The sequence below is a fragment of the Octodon degus genome, unplaced genomic scaffold (assembly GCF_000260255.1).
Source record: "Octodon degus isolate 3935 unplaced genomic scaffold, OctDeg1.0 scaffold00046, whole genome shotgun sequence".
NCBI classification, from domain to species: Eukaryota; Metazoa; Chordata; class Mammalia; order Rodentia; family Octodontidae; genus Octodon; species Octodon degus.
In genome coordinates, this window is record NW_004524622.1 from 7,804,125 (window position 1) to 7,825,046 (window position 20,922).

A 20,922-nucleotide genomic window follows, 5' to 3' on the forward strand; every position below is an offset into this window, starting at 1 on the left:
ATTGTGTGTGTGTGTGGCCAGCTCAGCCCACCAGGGGGCGGGGGCTGGCTGGCATGTGGTGCTGGGGGATCGAACCACGGTCCCTGTGCTTTGCCAAGCTTGTTTCAAGTAGGTGCTTTAGACCACTGAGCCATCTCTCCAGCCCCAAATGTTTTCATTTTTGATGAGATTACTAGTCTGCTCACTGAGGGTAGTTTATTATCTTGTGACCCAATTGGAGTCAGCTCTGTAAGGAGCAGGGCATTATGAAATATCCCTTCTTTGCCTCTGTTCTCACTGTACTAACACTCTTGTTTCTCCATCATCAGTGAGGAGGCATGACTTTGGGTTTTGTTTCTGCCAACTAAACAAAAGTTAGAATACCCATACATTTTAGAAGGAAAAATCTGGGAATAAATTCTTTATTTGAATGAAATTATGTGTACATTTGGGCCTCGGATTTTCTGCTTGACTTTTCCTCTAGAGATCTGTGTCAGAGAGCTGCTGGCTGTGTGGGACTGCTTTCGTCATCTGGAAGCTCAGGGAGGGGGCGGAGTCCTGCCGGCTTCAGACTTGCCTGTTGCCGTGGAGACCAGCTGCGCAAACACTGCTCTCTTTCAAGGTCTGCTGCCCAGGCCCTTCAGCAAATAGCAGCCTGGATTGGCCTTGGGCCAGGCCGCACTCAACTGGCCGCAGCCCACCGCAGCATCCCTCCTCCTACCTGGGAGCTGCTCATCCTCTTTCTCTTCTTTGTCCTCATGGAGCGAGTCATCCAGAGTAAATGAGGGTGATAGAAGACCAGAGGAGCCCTCTGGTCATGTGTTGCACGCACAGTGAGTTTTTAGCTGAGGTGTCAGTGTGGAGGAGTCTTCTCAGCGGCACTGGATATCACTCAGGACTTAGCACAGGCCAAGGGCTATGCTCAGCCCTTTGTTCTCGGTGTCCCCACTTTATCTTCACAGACGCTGCATGAAACTGGTCTCTTTTTCCTCAGAGAGATTTAGTAATCTGTTCAAGGTCATGTATCCTCGTCAGTAATTTATATGAAGGCCTGTACTCTTTCACCATGACTTGAGAAGCAGAGAAAAGACATGAAGCTAGACTAAAGCAAGGACTATGACAACTCAGCATCCTAGCCTTGCTGTCCTCCACCTTCAGAAGCCTGGATAGGTAGCAATGAGGAGTATCTATGAGTTTTAAGATTTGTGTGTGGTTCCAGGGAGACAGCTCAGTGATCTAAAGCGCCTGCTCGGCAAGCTTAGGCAGGCACAGGGGACCGTGGTTCAACCCCCGGCACCACATGGTGTGCCAGCCCCACACCCAGGGTGGGCTGAGCCAACCCCCTCCCCACCCAAAAAAAAAGATTTGTGTGTGCATTTGCACAGACGCACAGCAAACAAGCCCAAGAGGGAAAAGGAATACCAAGTAGGACTTCTGGCTCTGATGCCTCCGTGCGAGTGTGCTTGTCTTGAACTGCAGTAGACATGATATCTTATATTGGTCCACAGCACCTTTGATCACCCAGAAGATAGCAACTTCCAGCCACTGTCTAACTTATTGTCACATTTGATTTCTTCAGAGCTTCTCTAGTTAATAAAGCTCTAATAAGTGTAAGAATGGAGGACAGTGTCTATGTGGACAGGTAGATGATAAGGCTGAGCTTAAGCACTTACATGTGTGTTGCTCCGCTGTATGCAACTCAGCATGCACCGCCAGCAGCAGTGCTTTTATCTAGGTATGTACCTTTCTGCCCTCCCTCCACATGTCTTATTCACTGCTTGAACACCAACATTGAGCACACTGCCTGGTACATAGGCCCTCTCAACAACAGCTTGATGAATGAATGGGTGAGCAAAGTGAGTTTATGATGTTACTACATGAATGAAATCTAATGTTTGCACATCACTTTGTGGCTGTCAAAATTACCAACAATGGGCTCTTTGTGCGGACTCTGTCCACCTCAGCTCTCTGCAATAGTTCTTGGATTCCAGCTTGGACTTAAACTGCAGAAGGCTCATGACCTAAAGGACTCAGGATCCAAGAGGAACAATGTCTCTCCCAAAGCTCATGCCCTTTTGGAGAAAGACATGGAATTTAAGACTGAGCACCCAGCCAGGCAGTCAAGCTCAGTGGCTAAAGGGGTGACTCGCTGTCTAGAGACACAGGGAGGCTGGTTACTAGTGAGTGTCAGCTGAGTGCCTGCCGAGCCTCCTAGGCAAATTCTGTTGGTCTCCCAGAGCAGGTGTGAAGTCTAATGATTCCAGGGACCAAGGTGGCTCTCAGACCCAGAGGAAAGACTACAGAGACTTGGGAGGGAGAGAAAGAAATAGAGGGATAGAAACATAGGCCCACAGACCAAGATTTTCAGAGTTTCCTTGACTCTTTTTTTGAGACTTGTTCTCATTATGGCCTTGAACTCACTATGTAGCCCAAGCTGGCCTCAAATTTGCAAAGATCCTCCGGCCTTAGCCTCTCAAGTGCTGCAGTCACAGGTGTGTGCCACCACTCCTGGCTTCTCTTGACTCTTGCTGAGTGTGAGTTCTACAGGGGGAAGAGCTGCCTGAAGGAGACAAACTACAGTCTTTGAGCACTCTCACAGGGCTGGGAATAGCTTGTGTTCCTGCCATCCTTAGTAGAAAGACCTTGTAATCCTCAGAGAAGGATTTTACCTCAGTAATGTGAAGAAACTCAATAAAAACTGAACTAGAGGGCTGGTGAGATGGCTCAGTGGTCTAAAGCACCTACTTAGAACAAGCTTAGCAAAGCACAGGGACCGCAGTTCAATCCCCCGGCACCACATGCCAGCCAGCCCCGCCCCCTGGTGGGCTGAGCTGGCCACACACACACAAATAAATGAATAAAAGAATTTAAAAAAATTAAAAAAAAAACTGAACTAGAAATGTTATAAATGATGTTATTAGTAGATGTGGATAGTAAAATAGGTATTATGGTTATATTCTACAGCATCAAAGAGGTAGAGAGGTGCTGGAACATGTTGAGTAGAGTCATGGATGGTATATAAAAAAAAATTCTAAATTGAACTACCTGAGATGAAAATTACAATGTCTGAGGTAGAATGACCATAATTATCTCTAAGATCTTGCATTTCTAGTATTCTTTCTTGTCCATATTTGTGCATCTACATGCAAAATCATCATCACATGCACCCCACACAAGTGCCAAGCAAATTTAGCAATGGTATCTACATAGAAGTTCCTTGTTCCTGTACAAGGCATGTGTTTTGTACATAAGAAGATAACAAAAGCCCTAACAATATACTTAGAAAGAAAGTTATCAGCCTTTTACTAAGACCATGCTGAAGGTGAAGAAGGAAGCCCCTGCCCATCCCAAAGCTAAAGCCAAAGCAAAAACTTTGAAGGCCAAGAATGCTTTGTTGAAAGAAGGCATCCACAGCCACAAAAAGAAGATATGAAGGTCACCCACCTTTTGCCATCCCAAGACACTGCAGCTCCGGAGGCAGCCCAAATACCCTTGGAATAGTGCCCCCAGGAGAAACAAGTTTGACTACTATGCCATTATCAAGTTCCTCCATGAAAAAGATTGAGGACAGCAACACACTCATGTTCATTGTGGATGTCAAAGCCAATAAGCACCAAATAAAACAAGCTGTAAAGAAGATCTATGAGATTGATATTGCCAAGATCAATATCCTAATCAGGCCTGATGGAGAGAAGAAGGCATATATTCAACTGGCTCGCAATTATGATGCGTTGGATGTTGCCAACAAAATTGGAACCATCTAAACTGAGTCCAGCTGGTTAATTATAAATATATACTTTTTCCCCCCAAAAAAGAAAGTAAGTTATCAAGTTCTTGCGTAAGAATGTAAGCAAAGGCTGGGGATATAGCTGAGTGGTGTAAGTGCCTGCCTAGTGAGTGCAAGGTCCTGAGTTCTATCCCTGGTATAAAAAAAAAGGAAAAAAGAGAGAGGTAAGTGCAAGGGCCTAGCCGTATATTCGCAAGATTAATTAGGGATTTTGCTTCTACTACTTATGTGGCAAGCTTCTTCATTTTTATAATGGAACTGAGACTCAACAAATGCTAGACATGGGGGCAAATTATAGGAGCATTAATTTTCCTGAAAAAAAAACAAACCCAAAACAGCTAGTGTCTTTGGTGGGAGCACAGAGCTTGTGCAGACTACTATACACAATTGTATTTAATCTTTGTAACAACCTGAGCCAGACAGTTATATCCCCAGCTGACAGATGAGAAAAATGTGGTTTAGAAAGTTTCACCAAATTGCTTATAGTTATCTAGCTCTTTCAGTAAAAACATGTAGAATGCAATAAGTATATTTAAGTTTTCATATATGATCCTCAGACTTCTCAAGGTTTGTTTTCTCTCTCTCTGTCTCTCTCTCTGTCTCTGTACCTGTCTTTCTCTGTGTCTCTGTGTCTCTGTCTCTCTGTCTCTATCTTTCTGTGTCTCTATGTGTCTTTCTGTCTCTATCTTTGTATATCTCTCTCTATCTGTGTCTCTGTCTCTCTGTGTCTCTGTCTCTGTCTCTGTCTCTCTCTCTCTTACAGTTGATAGTCCTTGAACAAAGGTGTTTTTTTTTTTTTTTTTTTTTTTTAATTAGAGAAAACAGAAAGGCTTTGGTTTGGAATGATAGTAATTTACTGAGACAAAGGGTGGTATCTCTCATAGGAAGTTGTCATTTCAGGGTACACCAAAGACCTTGTCTTCTGGTACTTAATATTGTTCTTTCTCCTAGTTCTGAGACTCCATGCTGGGATTTGCTTAGAGTTCCCTTCCTTTCTGGGTCTGGTTACCAAGGAATCAGACACTGGGGGCTGGATGGGCTTTTCTAACTCCAGTGGCTATACAGTCTATGTAAAAATTTGAACCAGGAGCAGATGTCAGTGTGCAACAGAACAGTTTTGAATTCTTAATAGTTTGGTATTTTCAGCAAAGCAAAAACCACTTGAAAAGATCAGAGTCTGTTAGGATTGTTTCTGGATGCTGGAGAAACCAAGTGGCACTTCTTGAGGGGCTTAGTATAGTAGCTGCTAGAGTGATACCTGAAATCACAATAGAAGGTAGCATCGATTGATCGATTGGTGGATTGATTGACTGATAGATTGCAGATTTCTGCTATCTAATTATCTATATATAGGCTGGCCTTGAACTCATATGTAGCCCAGGCTGTCCTCAAACTCAGAAGGTGACTTTTAAGATTGCCATACCTTTGCTGGACATGATGGTACATGCCTATAATCCCAGCACTTAGGAGGCTGAGGCAGGGGGATCACTGCAAGTTCAAGGTGAGCCTGAACTACACAGTGAGACTGTCTGAGAAAGAGAGAGAGAGAGAGAGAAAAGGTGCCACATCATTCTTTCAATTCCTATAACAATCCCATTAGTTAACAGCAGTTATTGGCCCTGTTTGCAGACTTGAGAAGTGCTCGTGTCCACGGCCTGTAGAATGAGTCCATATTGTTAGTCAGATCTCTGTGTTCTTCATCACTGCATGTGAGATTTGAGGGCATGAAGGAATGGACGAACAAATGAATGAAAAAACCACTATTTTGATTTTAATGGTTGAAGGAATCAGAGCCAGAGCCTGATAACCCCCATGATTCATCAGAGCAGGCAACTATAGTTTCAGACTCTTGAGCACTGAATAAAGAGAATTGGTCAGTGAAAATAACAAAATAGTAGATTATAGTCATTTTATTTATGAAGTTATATTGTCTTCCACCTGCCACATGCTTTGCTAATTAACTGCTCCCAACAGCCACAAAGTGACAAAGTAACAGTCGCCTCACTACAGAGAGGGCTCCCACCCAGCTTTTCTAAGTGTTAAAGGGGTACTGTTTGTGGTACGAGGGTCTTGGGAAAAGAATAGACATTGCTGTATGTGGGACTGACTCCACAACAGCCTTCAGTGTGTCTAAAACTAGTGAGTAGAGTTTTATCAAAGCACAGGGAAGCCTGGTGCACAGCAGGTTTGGGAACACTGTTGGGGACCAGTATCACTCTATTGTTGCTGGTAGGTTTTTCTGTTTGGTTTGATTTGCTGATAGTGGCATTCAGGACGAGTCCAGGGCCTTAACACTGAGTGAGCTACACCCCCCAACCTGATGATTATCGTTGTTGTCTCATACAGTGTGGCCAGTTCTCTAATTTGCCTAATCTGGGGTCGAACATAATTCTCCTGTCTCAACCTTCCAAAGTATGAAGATTAAGAGTGTGCACCACCATACCTGACTCATTGCTTTGTTTTTTAAAGCCCATGCCACCCTTGTGAACTTGTATCATTGTAGTGCCTATTTTTTAAAACTCCGTCTGTGCCTCCGTAACCCTGTGCTGCATCCAGCCTCCACTTTCCTCAAGAGACCACTGAGTCAGGGCTGGGGAGATGGCTCAGTAGAATAAGCACTTGCTTGGCAAGCACAAGGGAGTTCAATCCCTAGTTCTGCCAAAAACAAACAAACAAATACAAAACAAACAAACAAAAAAGAGACCACTGAGTCACTGTTCTCAGCCGTTGTTTCTCACTCTTCCTGAGTATATGAACCAACTAAACAAAAGTCTAATTAAGATCCTGTGAATCATAAAAGCCCCAGTGATTCTAATGCAGGGACCTCTGAGGAGGCAGATTTTGAGATGCATTCTGGGACATAATCCAAAGGAGGAGTGAGGGCTGGCAGACTGGGATTGAGGCATTCCTGTGACATGATCTGCTGACATGGCTGGGATAAAGCAAAAAATATTCGGTGATACTTGCTGAAGCATGATAAGAAAGACTCTGTCCAGCACCACTGCCATAGGTAGAGGGATCGCTGCAAGCTGGTCTTGCTGTGATGGGGAAAAAATAGGGCTAAACACCACATATAGCACGGGGAAATGGAAATTTACAGGCGCAGAGCAGGGTGGGAGTCAATAAATGGAAAATTCCTAAGAGGAAACCTCAAGGATAAGAGGGATTCTGGCTAAACAGACCTAGCAGGATTCTTGCTGCAGGCAGGCCAGTGTGCTCAGGTTTCAGCTCAGAGATAGCAGAGGATGAGGAATCTGTGGAGATATGAAGGGTGATTAGACATGTGGGGAATGTCTTGCTAAATTTAGCTGGGCTCTTTATTAAAACTGGGCTTTATAAGGAAGTATATAGTCTACCTAAGGGAAAGTTCAAGAAGCTGACTAAACTTTGATAAAACAAAGAATATTTGTCAGCTGCCATTGCCTCTTACCAGCCTGGTTTACGGTCAGGGCCATGCTTGGCTCTCCTTCCTGTTGGCTTGAGATTAGGGAGGAACTTTTTGGACACTGGCCCAGTGAAGGGATCACTGTGGGGAAGGAAATGGGTCGCAGCCTGGAAACTCCATGACCAGTCAGGCCTGGCAAACATGACAAGGCCCAGCCAGCTAAGGGATCGCCCTGTGCTTCAAGGGATAGGAGGTCATGATCTTCTCAGGGACCTGGCAAAGGCCTGGAAATGCTTTGTCCTCAGCCTAGCTGCAGATTTACTATCCCTTGAGGATGGTGCACTGAGACTCTGCTACAGTCCCCAGCCGCCAAAACATTCGTACATGTGATTTCTTTTCCAGCCTCTAGCATATTTCTCCTTCGCTTGGTGGAGAAATTTCCAGTAAACTCTCCTCCAGTAATCCATGTGGGCTGCGCCCTAACTACATAGTCCTGAGCTCTTTTGCTCAAGAATCCAGCAGCAAAGCCTTTACTCACCACAGAGGCATGCGGCTGTTAACATGTGCACCAGGGCCAGCGGGGAGAACATTTTTCATTCTTCAAAAAAAAAAAAAAACTGCATTGTATCCATTTTAAGGAGCCAGCAAAAGAGTTACAGAGGTTCCTAACTTATACTTGCTTAAGTAAATTGACTAGTTTACCATTAAACTTATTCCCCTGATTATTAACATCTCTCAATTAGTTTCTGCTTAGTTCTTTGTAGTGTAGATTCCCAGCTCAAAAATTCATGGACTGAAAGAAAAAAGGAACATGATTAGTTTTGGTTTTCATTTCTAAATACATCTGTAGCTTATTAATTTCACAACTAGGGCAGGAAAGCCAAAGGCTCTTGTGATACTTTTACTGTAGTTTTCTTCCGAGATTGTGGTTCATCTGTTTTGGTATTGGGTGGACTCCAAGGGGGGACTTATTTTTCTGTGAAATACAGGGCAAAGTGTCCTTGTTACTGTGACACTGCCATTTTGGCCTGTTTGTAGCCAAGTATTGATATGAAAAAGGTTCTTGGCTCAGTGTCACTTCCCTTTAAAGAAAATTACCTTGTGGTCACCCTGAGCTGTTCTGATGTCCTGTATAGGAGGCCAAGTCATTATCTCCAGTTTTTCTCAGTGTTCTGTGTCCAAGCAACATCACAAAAACAGGCCAGGCCAGGCAGGCCTGTGAGTCACTGCAGGGTTCAGACTTACTCACAGGGCAAGCTTCCTTCCACTTAAGGCCTTAGAAACCCTTAGGAGTTGCTGACTGTTTTCATTTTTCCTCAGTTCCACAGGATTATAATCATCTAAACACTATTTTACCAAGTCTTCTATATGTTACTTACCAGCAAAAGCATCAGAATTTAGGATGTGAAGTAAATTTTAGAACTAGGACTAGAGGCTTATGAAAGAAGGCATTGAGATTGATTTCTTTCATTTTGCTCTGGTTCTTCTCAGTGAACTCTTACTACCCTCTTAGGGAAGTGAAGTTAGCAAATAATGGTTGAGTCAGAATGGAGACTGTAAAACCAATCAAGACCAAAAAAGGTGAGAGGACGGGCTTTGTGTTTTAGGCAGTTGGCTTCAAGCCCCACCATTCCCTATTGCACACCGTAGCATCACTGTATTTCTTCTTGGCCTAATCATGGCCAAGATATCTTGCATAAATTAATTCTGATCCATGTCTTACATGCTAGTACCCCTGAAGGCAAAATTTTTGCCTATCATTTTGGATTTTCCAATACAACCATGTTCTAGATAACTTTTCCCACTAAGTTGTAGGGCAATAAATTTAAGAAAAAAGAAGCATTTAACATGAGACAGTTTTATATAATAGACATATATAGAAAACATCAGCTATATATGCCTTGAAACAGACTTTTAGAGCTGAGAAGAGTCAGTGGAATTATTTAATTCCATCTACTTGTTTGCTGATAATGAAGTAGTCTCAGAGATTTAGGTGACAAAAACAAGGCCTCAAAGAAAGTTAGGCCATGAGATTCGGGCTAGACTAGGAACAGGCCTCCGCCTGGGTAGCTGTGCCTTCCAGCAGGTAGCTGCCAGGGTATGGAGATGTACTTGGTGATCACAGCTGGGCAGGCTGCTCTAGACACCCAGAGGGTAGAGACCAAGATGCTGCAGAGCCTCTGACTAAGCACGGGGCAGCCCTTCATGACAGAAAAATCAATGGGATCAAAGTATTCAGTAGCGAAGAAGTTGAGAAATGCTGCCCAAGATTCTTCACACCTCCACAGTGTCTTAGCATGGTATACTGATTATTCTAAGATTCATACAATAGAGACTGAGGTCATTCTGACTTTAGCAGAAACAAATCAGTGCGTGTTGAAGCCGATGGCTTATTAATCACATCTAGGCATTGCAGTCTGAGGAATGAAGTCTCATTTGTTTCCTTGCCTTTCAAAGCAGGGGTCTCATTTTGAAATTTAACGCCAGTCAGATGACTTTAAAAACATACATTTCACATTTTGTTCATTTTTAAAATGCAATCAGTCAGCCCCATAGTTAGCTGCTCTGTTTTTAAAATATGGTAAGAAATTTTGCTCAGGCATTCTATGGGCTGAGGGAGGTATAGGGGAAATATAGGGCTCTCATCTTATGTTGAAGAGTCACTGTTTGGCAGAGATGGAATGAGACATAGATCCCTGTCCTCAACATGTTAGAGTAACAAAAATGCAGTAGAGTAGAAAAATACTCAGAGTATATTGTGTGAACACACTCATCTAAACAATGTTCTATAAAATTCCTATTGATTTTCAGCATTGACTGGTTAATCTAATTTTTGTATTGATCTCAAAGAGATGAAGTGTTCAGTCATCTCTTGGAAGCAGATGTTTATTTTCTATTGCCAACTATGGACTATTCATAATATGAGGAAAAAGTGAGACTCTGTCATGGTTTGGGGGTTTTGTGTGTAGTGCTTCATATGAGAACTGCACTCTTCCAAGAAATCGCATGTAAACCATCCATGTCACTGAGTAAACTGGTGACACAGGGAGCTCCAGATTCCTGGTCTTGAGCAATCTCTATATTCACAGAGCACTCACTGATGTGTGTGCTGGGATCATAGATTCCAGTTCTGTAATCTTGCCCTGTTTCTAAGGATTTAATTGGGAGAGAAGAAAATGGCTATGATCACTTAAAAAGTGATAGGTCCACAATGACATCAACTTTTCAAGGTTTTTAAGGAAATTACTAATTTTTTTTTGGTAAAATAATTTCTCCACAAAATGAAACTTCCTGATTATTATTTTTCCCCCAAAGCTCAGAGTTACATTAAAAAAATACTCAACTATCATTTCCTGTATTTTGAAATACTGTAAATAACGTCTTCCAATTTTAAGGGCGTGATGCTGAGGGTTTTTTTTTTTTTTTTTGAACCGGGGATTGAACTCAGATCCTTGCGTTTGCCAGTCAAGCGCTTGTCCTACTGAGTCATCTTCCCAGCCCCTGAGTTTTCTATTTTAATGTTAACGATTTTCTGTTCTATCTCATCTGCTCCACGTTGGTATAAGTGGCTATAATTGTAAGCAAGGCGTAAGTTTCTCAGTTAGTCTTGCTGGGACAAATACCCAGCACCTAAAATTAAGAAAGAAAAGGTTTATTTAATTCACAGTTTGTGGAGGTTTCAGTCCATCCTCAGCTGGCTCCAAGACAGAGTGACTGGCTCCATGGAAGAGGGCAGCAGTATTTGGTGGCAAAAAACAGCAAAACAGCAAGAGCAGAAAAGGCTGAAGCAGCGGCACCAGCAGCACAGAGCAAGACTCTCCCCCTTCCTTCTAGTGCATTCAGGCTATCCACCCCGGGACAGGCGCAGCACTCACACCCATGGTCCCAACATCAGATCTTGAATTAATCACAAACTCTAGAAGCTGTCCCATGACTGCATGAGGCTTTGGGAGGACAACTAGACAAAAAAACCCACAACAATAAGTCATATTAAAACATACTTACACATGAAGTATGTAACATGTTCCATGTTCTGTTCCCCAAGTTACACTCTTCTTCCATGGATTCCATTATTATATTTACTAACTAACTCCCTATGGATGTGTGTTCTACCTGCATTTTTTTTTTTTTTTTTTTTTTTAATTTTATTTTAGGGAAGGGTCTACAGGGTGTTCAGGGTCTCACTACTAGATCAGACTCATAGTGATCTGCCTGTTCACAGTCTCGCAAGAGCTGGGATTACAGGTGCGAGCCACCACTCCCAGTCTCTAGATATTCACTCTTAATGTACATAGACTTATTTCTTTTTCTTTCATTCAGTAAATACCTTTTAAATCCCTGTAGTGTGTCCAGCTCATAGGAATGACACAACAGGAACACACTGTCCCTCTAGGGGTCATTACACTGTGGGGGGTCACACAAGTATGCTTTGGTACATTGTGTTTCTGTCATTGACAACAGGGAATAGGTGAGTGAGTGTTAGAGATGCGATATAACCCTGAGGCCTGGGGGAAGTAATGGTACACACATATTAATTTGAATCATAATATATGGGGGAGCAAGTTAGCTTCATCAATAATAGTGGGTCCTCTAAAAATTTCTATTATGGAAAATGCCATTCTTTCTAATTTTTGTCCTTTCTGCTTTGATTCTGTGGGGAGGGGGGTTACTTTCAGTCTCTCCTGGTAGTCATGATTGTTGGAATCCACAGACATTATAATTTGACTCTTGAAATGTCTATCTATATGGAGAAGTACTGGTAGGTGTGTCATGTTACTGCCAGAAGACCCATCCTACAACTTGCTACTCGATAACAAAGACCAAGGTGCTGGGAGACGCTGTGGGGTGATGGACTAGTTCCCCCGCTTAGGCTTCTGTCTTTTCTATTTCTCCTACAGATTAATTGGCTCTGCAACCATCGCCTTGAAGGACCTCACTGGTGACCAGAGTAGATCACTGCCCTATAAACTCATCTCTCTGCTAAACGAGAGAGGACAAGACACTGGGGTAAGGATTTTCCCTCTTGTTGGAACAATATTGAAGTGAGATGGTGAAGCAAAACTTCATCTCGAAAAGTTTGGCGTGATAATTAGCTCAATGCATCAAAAACAGAAATCTGGCTTTGAAATAAATGAGCCAATGCATATATGATGCAGGACTTATTTTACACTTTCAGTCATAGAACTTGCAACTTTGAGACTTGATTTTTCTATTACAGAGTGGAATAGTGTGAGCAGAACCCATCAGTGTAGTTCTGTTCTTTGCCATGTGGGAATTCATATTTGTGTGACTGGGTACAGCTCTGTGAATCAGACACTCCTTCAGAAGAGTACCCTGAAAAATGTTAATGTTGTGTCTTTATTCTTACACTCACAGGTTAATGTTTTCTGATCACAGTATCTATAAGTAAACATTTTGTGATACAAGATCAGAATTTAAATATGCTTTTTAAAAATTCAACTCAAGCTTCTTTGTTTTTTTTTTAAATTCCTATAAATCATTTTTTTATTTTTTTGTTTTTTTATTTTTTTTGGCAGAACCAGGGATTGAACTCAGGCCCTTGTGCTTATTCCACTGAGCCATCTCCCTGGCCCCCTATAAATCATTTTTATAGTTAGCATTTTAAATATAACATTCGCAAGCAGCCCAAAGGCCAACTGCCATGCTAAGAAAAGAAAAAGAAAAGTTATTTTGCACATTTAGATGTCTGGTCTTGACTCTGTTTCTGGATCAGAAATCAAACTGTAAATAGCTGATCCACAGGATTTGTCATATTTCATCAAACATCTCAAAAGAATTCTTCTTGATAAATTGCATAGTCTTTCACACCTGTCCAGAATCTTCTGAAGAGTTTCTCCTTTTGGTATGAGGAGCTAGCAAGGTTTCTTGTTTTTCTTTTTTTCATCTTGTAACTCCATTCAATGACCTTGGCAAAAGGCCTCCAAAGGATACAGGGGAAAGAAACTCCCAAGCTGCTAGATGTCCTGTACAAATCTGTGTTCTCTAAAATTAAAGAATGAATTTTAGGAACCATGGAGGTTAAGAGCAAAACATATTTATTGGTAAAAAGAAAGCTTCTGTCCGAGAAAGAAAAACAGAACGAGTCCCAAGTGGTTTGCCCTAACTTAAGCTTCTGAGATCCAGATTTTACATGACTCCCAACAAATATTAAGGACATTACCATTTTAGCTGCTTCAGAGCCTGGGCAAAGGGAGAAAAACTTACATTAAGAGAGAACATCCCTGCAAGCAAAAATATAGGTGAGGCTTCTCATGCCACGGAGGGAATGCCAATTTTGCTGATCAAGTCTCTAGAACTATCAATTTGCAATGAATTGGTATTCTGATTATAAAACATAATTTAAAATGTCATTTACTATCTACTCAAAGCCTGAATGAGAGAAATGATACTGAGAAAAGAGGGTTTGTAAGTATTTTTTCTGATTGTTGCTTTTTAAAGGTACAGAATAAAGGTACATGTGGAACCCTAAAGTGGCAGAGGTGCGGGGCCAGAATGGGAAGCAAAGGCCCAGGCTTTGACCCCTCTTTTCCACTCCTGTTGGGTCCCTACAGCACCTCTGAGAATCTTGAGGTTTCTTAGACACAGTACAGGAAAACCTCTGATGCTCAGGATAAGCTGTCTTTGTGCTCTTTTGGGCTTCAAAAATTGGATCAGCAGATTAAAGTTAGCAGTTGACCCCCATTGTTGCCTGCATTTGGCCCTCACACTGTGGCCTTGGTCTTTGGCAGACAGCTGTATGATCCCACTCTTGTGCTTCTTTATTTACTATGGGACTGTGGACGGAACAACTTAGCAGGTTACTGTCTCCCAGAGCAGTTCTAAGGCAGTCATCAAACATACTGATCCATGAGGACATATTCACTAGTGAGCAGACAAAAGAAAAAAGCAGGGGCTGGTGAGATGGCTCAGTGGTCTAAAGCACCTACTTGGAACAGGCTTAGCAAAGCACAGGGACCGCGGTTCAATCCCCCAGCACCACATGCCAACCAGCCCCGCCCCCTGGTGGGCTGAGCTGGCCACACACACACACACACACACACACACACACACAAAATAAATAAATAAATAAATATTTAAAAAAAAAGAAAGAAAAAAGCAAGAGTAACGCAGGATGTACATGTCTGTGTACGTGTGCTTTTTAGCAGTGACTAAAATAGCAGATGACAGTATAGGATTTAAACGTTTAAATTTAAATTTCAAGTAAATAATGTATTGGTTTTTACTCTAAATATATCCTAAGCCATATGAAAACTTTATCTAAAATTTTATAAACAGGAATGTCTTTATCTCTTATAAGGAACTAATATGCTTCCTTCATTCTGTAGCAAAAATTTCATGACATTTCATATTTCGCTTTTGCCTTTGGATCCTTGGCAGCTAGGGAATCACAGTTTATTCAAGAGGGAGGGTGACTGTTAACTTTATTGTGTGCGTATTTATTTCTTCTTTAATCAGTTTCACTTTCTCTTTGTAATTGCATTTTATGAATCATACTACTGTATACATTTTTGTTAAAACTAGTTTTAGAGAAAAACATGAAAATAAATATCTGCAATTATAATAAACTAAGTCAATGAGCAACAAGTAAATCAATCATTTAAAATGAGTGCCTGTAATTGTAATCTTACAAGAAGAAACCTTAAAGGCAGAAGCAAATTACAAGTCATCAACCTGCCCTTTGCAAGTGCACTCCAGTCAGGTGCCCCTTGGTAATGACTTGCTTTGCAGCCTGGAGCAAGCAGCTCCTCTCCAGCTCCACCTTGGTTGGCTCCCTTGTGGGGAGATGGACACAGGCCGAGGCTTGTCTTCAGCCTCCCTACTTCCTGCCTCACTTTCCTACTGCTTTGCTCATCACTTCTAAGACTTTCACTCCCGCTGCCCTACTTCGCATTGCATCTGTGATATCCCAGTGCTGCACATTAATTCTTTCTACCATGAATTATTTCTACCCAGGCCACCATTGACTTGGTGATTGGCTATGATCCACCTTCAGCTCCACATCCAAGTGACGTGAGTGGGACCAGTGTGCCAGGAATGGGAGGTAAGCTGACCCTTCTGAAGGCCCATCCAACCCAAGGGGCTCTGCCAAGACACCCAAGTGGGCTTCTCAGAGAGGTCCAGACATCTTGTTACACCATTTGTTGCCCTCTGCTCACCAGACAGGAGCTCTGTAAGGCAAGTGGAGCAATAGGAATTGGGACATGGGAGTTGCTTAGGAAGTTTCCTTCCAAATAGAGGCAAAAGTAGAAGAGACCTTTATTGAACAACCCCACAGTGAGCCCTCCAGCATTCCTGGACTCCAGAACACAGCGAGCATGGCCTTGCTTTAGCTTTGTAGCTACTATCACATCCAATGTCCAAGGTTATAAGGGTCATGGAGTGATCCTTCTACTTTTCTCTGTGTGTTTTCTTACCTCCAAAATGTGTGACTTCAATGTGAACAACTAGTTTGAGGATAGTATCATGTAATACAGCAACCAACCTTTTACTTTGTTTAGTGAAATCTTGCACTGTTTCTAAGGCTGCTTTTTTTTTCTTTATATCTCTATTTTATATTCTGTAAAAATAAATAAATAAATAAATAAATAAATAAATAAATAAATAACAAAATATGTGACCTCCAGGTTGTGTCCTGAGCTGCTCGTCTTAGAGTCTGTCCCCTTGGATTTGATCCTCTGTTCCCCTTTCTCCCTTGATTCTGACACACTCTTCATCCCACACATTGGTCTTCTGACCATTAGCTTCTCTTCAACATAACCCACTTCTTATTCTCCTGGACTGTTGGTGTGGGTTGTCAGTCACTTAGGGTCGTCATCTGACATTCCAGATGGGGTAGGAGTTTTTTAGGGAAAAGGGGAGACCTTTATACCCCAGGCTGAAAGAAACTCTCCAACAGAAACTATCATAAAGCTGAAATTGACCCTCACTTCATGCTTTTCCATGGTGATGTCTTGCTACATGTCTCTGACCCTTCCTCTGCCCAAGCAGGGTCATCAAATGCCCCTTCCGTGACCCTAGGCTTGGCCTATTCCCTGGGCAGAGAGGGACCTGTCATCCTTCTACACTAACCTGCTGCCTTAGAATTCTCTCTGTAGGAGGAAACCTTGGCACTTGTTTCTGCTAAGCTCAGCTCTTGGTTCCTTCTGTGCCCTGTTTCTCTTACTTTTGATCTAGGCTCTCTGGCCACATATGTAGGCTCCTCAGCACCTGCCTTTCCTTCTCTTAACTGACACTGTCTCTGCTGCCTTCATGCCTGAGTTCTTATCTTGCCTTGACGTCATTCCAGCCACTTCCCAAGCTTGCCCACCAGTGTTACCATTTTGCACCATTTCCTGTCCAAATAGTTGTGAATTTCCAGTGTAGGTTAGGTGATCTCTTCTTACTTGGTGACAGTTGGGGCTGACTTAGTCCCAACAAATCAGCAGTGTACTCTACATATTGCCCTGTGTCTAGTGGCATAAGAAAAATGGTACTGGATGATGGACACATGACCCTCATGATCCTTGTGGTGGCCCAAGAACATCCATGGCTTGCTTTATGTCCACAGCAGAAATGACAAGTAAAATATAGAAGCCCAATCTAGTACTGCGCAGTTCTCTAGTAAGTATGGAACTGAGCTGTCTATTCATTTCCCTTGTGATTTCTTTGCTGACAACTGTTGTCTCCAAGAAGGGGCAGGAGGCATTTTGAGGCATTTTGGGGCAGCCCCACTTGCTGAGCTCTCTGAAGTAGCCCCTCACAGGGAAGATCAGAAGATACTCCAGTAGTTTCATGACTTGCCTAAGCTAGACCCTGAGTATGAGTTTGCTCTGGCTGCTATACCACAAACTGGACATCTTACACAACAGAAATGCGTTATCTCACAGTCCTGGGACCTGCAAGTCTGAAATGCAGGTGTCAACAGGACTGGTTCATTCTGGAGACCCCCGAGGGAGAATCTTCGCAAGCCTCTCTGCTACTTTCTGATGTTGCCAGCTGTCCATGGCATCCCTTGGCTTATAAATGCATAGTTCCAATCTCTGTCTTTGTTGTTACATACTATACTTTCTGCATGTGTCTGTGTCCAAATTTCCCACTTTCTGTAAGGACAACAGTCTCTAGTTTAGGGTTCACCCCAATCTAGTGTGACCCCCACCTTCACTTGACTACAAACACCCTAGTTTGGGATAATTTATCATGCTCTGAAGTTCTACATAGCATGAATGTCGGAGGGATAGTATTTAATCAAGTGCACTGGCACATAAAAGATTGGTTTCATTAGTTTATTCTATTTCAAGAGCCAAATATTAAGTGAATCCCTTTCTATTATGTCTTTAGCCAAGCTTTTAGAGAAAAAATAACACTGGTGCAGCCAAGTTAAGAGTAAACTTGTAGAGGTTGGTGCCATGACAAGGCTTTTTTATCCTGCAAGTATAACATTATGGATAAAAAGAAGGGCTTTGGGCCAGCCAGATAGCTCAACAGACTAAAGCACCTGTGCAAGCAGAGCAGAGTGGCCGGGGTTCAATTCCTGGCCTGCCATGCAGGCCCTGCCCCTGGGACACACTGAGACAGCGATTGAGACTGGGCCTGGTGGCATGTACCTGTAATCCCAGCACTTGGGAGGCTGAAAACAGGAGAATCACTATGAGTCCAATCTATGTAGTGAGACCCTGTAGATCCTATAGACCCCAATACATTAAAGGGGAGTGGGGTTCCGAGGCAGGCTGGCCTTGGTTGAAGTCTGTATCTATTGTTAGCTCTGTTATCGCACATCACCTGAGGTGAGTAACCTAACCACTCTGCATCTCAGCTTTCCTTAATGCAAAGCAGGAATGATAATAGCACTTACACCATAAAGCTGGAAGGATTGAAAGAAGTTGTATAGAAAGTATTTAGCCCAGAGCCTGGCACACAGCGATATCTATATTAATGCTAGCTATTATTCCTATTATTGCTGTTGCTATCATTACAAAAGCAATTCTAGATGGCCAGTAACCTTAGCTAATTAAATAGCACAGTTTATATGACATGTAGATCATTTCTTATAAAAAGCACAGCTTTGAAAACAGAATGATCTTATTTTGGTCAGAGCCAGGTTGAGAAATATTTTAACATATATATATATATATATTTTTTTTTTAATTGGATATAGGGTCTTACTATGTAGTTCAGACTCATAGTGATCCTCCTGTCTCAGCCTCCCTAGTGCTGGGATTACAGGCATATACCTCCATGCCCATTTTCAGGGCCGGCACAGCAAGCCCAAGGTTCCAGGGCCAGAATCGTATGCGGTACCAGGGATCAAACTTAGGTCCTTGTGGGGTGTTTTTGTTGTTGTTGCTGTTGTTGTTTTTTAAGGTCCTTGTGTTTGCCAGACAGGCACTTAGACCACTAAGCTATCTCCCCAGCCTTTTTTTTTTTTTTTTATTGAGACAGGGTCTTGCTATGTAGTGCAGACATATGCCACCCCACCCACCTGTATAAATACCTTTAAAAATATTTTGTTTCAGTGGAGGATAAAGCTTTTGGGGACAGCAGTTTACTCAGCTATTCAGAAGCACAGTGGGGTGATCTTATCGCTTCTGAGGACCCTTATGAGCCCAAACTCAGAAACTAGTATCACAGAACAAATTTCTGCTTCCTTAGAATTGACAAAACACCAGTCTTGAGCTTTTAACCCTACTGGGGAGAAAACCTTATCACTCAAGGCTCCACTTGCCCAAGCTCCTTCTCTCTGCTTGGCAGTGTCACCTTTGAATCCCAATGTCACAGCTATACTGTGGACTGGAGAGTCTGCCCAGGCTGGGAAACAGATGCCGCCGAGCAGGCGCTGGGGCAGGCCCTCCTAAGTTACGTCGGAAGCCCTGCTCGTGCTGGCCCGAGATGGAAATGAATCAGAGCTGGGTTTCCAGGAATTTGGATTTCAATCAAAGAATGCTACAAGTGCTGGTCCGCAAATGACCTCTCTGTATCTGCAGGGCAAGGGGAGTTTTAAGCCTGAGATGACAAAATAAAATTTCTTTATTAAAAAAAAGAAACAACAACAAATATGACTCTTCGAACTGGAAATTCTCTTTGTTCTATAAAATAAATATTCACCAAATCTGAGTCAAGGGTAGTATTCTGAAAAAAAAAAAAAAAAAAACAAACACCTTTGCTTTGAGGATGAAATTCATGCTAAGGCTGACACCAAAAGGAATAAATATAAGAAGATTGTTTGGGGGAAGATAAGATAATAATTACAAGACAAAGGCCTAAAGCTAGGCAGTCATATCTCTTACTATTGCATGACTTAATGACATAAACAAGGCATCTGGCCCAGAATTTTTTCTTTTCCTTTAACTGACTCAGAAAATGTACAATTTTATATTAAAGAAATGTATGCTTCCTCTAACTTTCATGTTTTCAATTTTTTTTTTTAATGTATTTGGTTGTCACAAGGTCCCACTACACAGTGGACTCATACTGATCCTCTTGCTTTCAGCCTTCCCAACGCTGAGATAACAGGCGTGTGCCACCTTGCCCAGACTCTGGCTGGCCCACCCCACCCTGGGGGTAGAGCTGGTGCAGCATGTGGTGCCAAGGACCAAAACGCAGTCCCTGCATTTGCCTAAGCTTGCCTGAGAAGATGCTTTAGTCTGCTGAGCTATCTTACCAGCCCCTCAAATTTTTGAAATTTTAACTTATTTTTTCATTCAATACAAAAGAATTTTGTGATTACTAAAATATAAGCATCACAGAAAAGACATCAGAAAACACAAAAAGAGACATCTTTCACTGTCTCATCTGAACCACTGCCAGTAATTGCTAATACTGATTTTAAAAGTTACCATTTGCAACATGATTCTCACCAAAAAAATGTAAAATATTAATGAGAAAACACCAAAGTTAAAATTTTCAGGAAAATTAACCATTACACATTAAAGAAACTGTTAATTATCATAGATCAAAGAGTTAAATGGATTAGGGGTTTGTTTTTAAGAAATTCTTTCTTAGAACCCATATGTAAGATGACAAAGGGTACAGTATGTAGGGCATTGTTGGTTGACTGAAACAGGGTGATGTCAAAGATGTCCCTCTCATTAGCCACCTTGGTAACTGATCTCATGACAGAGGGGTGAACTCACCCAGACTAAGCTTGGCCTCCTGCAAACATGTTACCATTGTAGCTGATTCACCGGCTGCCAAGTCAACTTGACTAGCACCTGCATCCTGAGGCAGCAATGAACTATTTCTAAAATTTTACATCTGTCCTTAAAGAGCCATCTGTTAAATTTGTGCTCTATCCAACTTTAGAAATACAAAAATTCATTCATAGCCAGACTTCCTTGCTTCAAATGTATTTTATCCAATGAATATCAAGGGACCTTTTTTAAAAAATAAATTTTGATTTGTTTCATAAAACACGCTTACTTATGCCACATGCAGAGGTGTGACATACACAGTGTCTGGCCACCAAAGAGTTTCCAGTTGGTAGGAAGATATGGCATAAATGTATGTGAAGATAGTCTAGAACTAAGTATCATGAATTTCTCCAGAGAGGACCAAGCAATTTATGGCATTTTCCCTTGGATAACATACACTGCTCAGGAGATGGCCCTGAAGGCAAAGAAGGAAGCCCCTGCCCCTCCCAAAGCTAAAGCCAAAGCACAAACTTTGGGGGCTGGTTAGATGGCTCAGTGGTCTAAAGCACCTACTTGGAACAAGCTTGGCAAAGCACAGGGACCGCGGTTCAATCCCCCAGCACCACATGCCAGCCAGCCCTGCC

The 20,922-nt window shown here is 42.3% G+C and overlaps 1 protein-coding gene across 5 annotated transcripts in view; it reads left to right on the plus strand.

Moving 5' to 3' along the window:
- Myof (myoferlin) overlaps positions 1-20,922 on the plus strand; it is a 184,033-nt gene that overhangs the window by 33,285 nt on the left and 129,826 nt on the right. For all 5 annotated transcript variants that reach the window (XM_023716196.1, XM_023716198.1, XM_023716197.1 and 2 more), the window contains exons 4-5: positions 12,050-12,158; positions 15,126-15,213. In XM_023716196.1, coding sequence (XP_023571964.1) covers positions 12,050-12,158; positions 15,126-15,213 — 197 coding nt within the window. The remainder of the gene's footprint in view (positions 1-12,049; positions 12,159-15,125; positions 15,214-20,922) is intronic.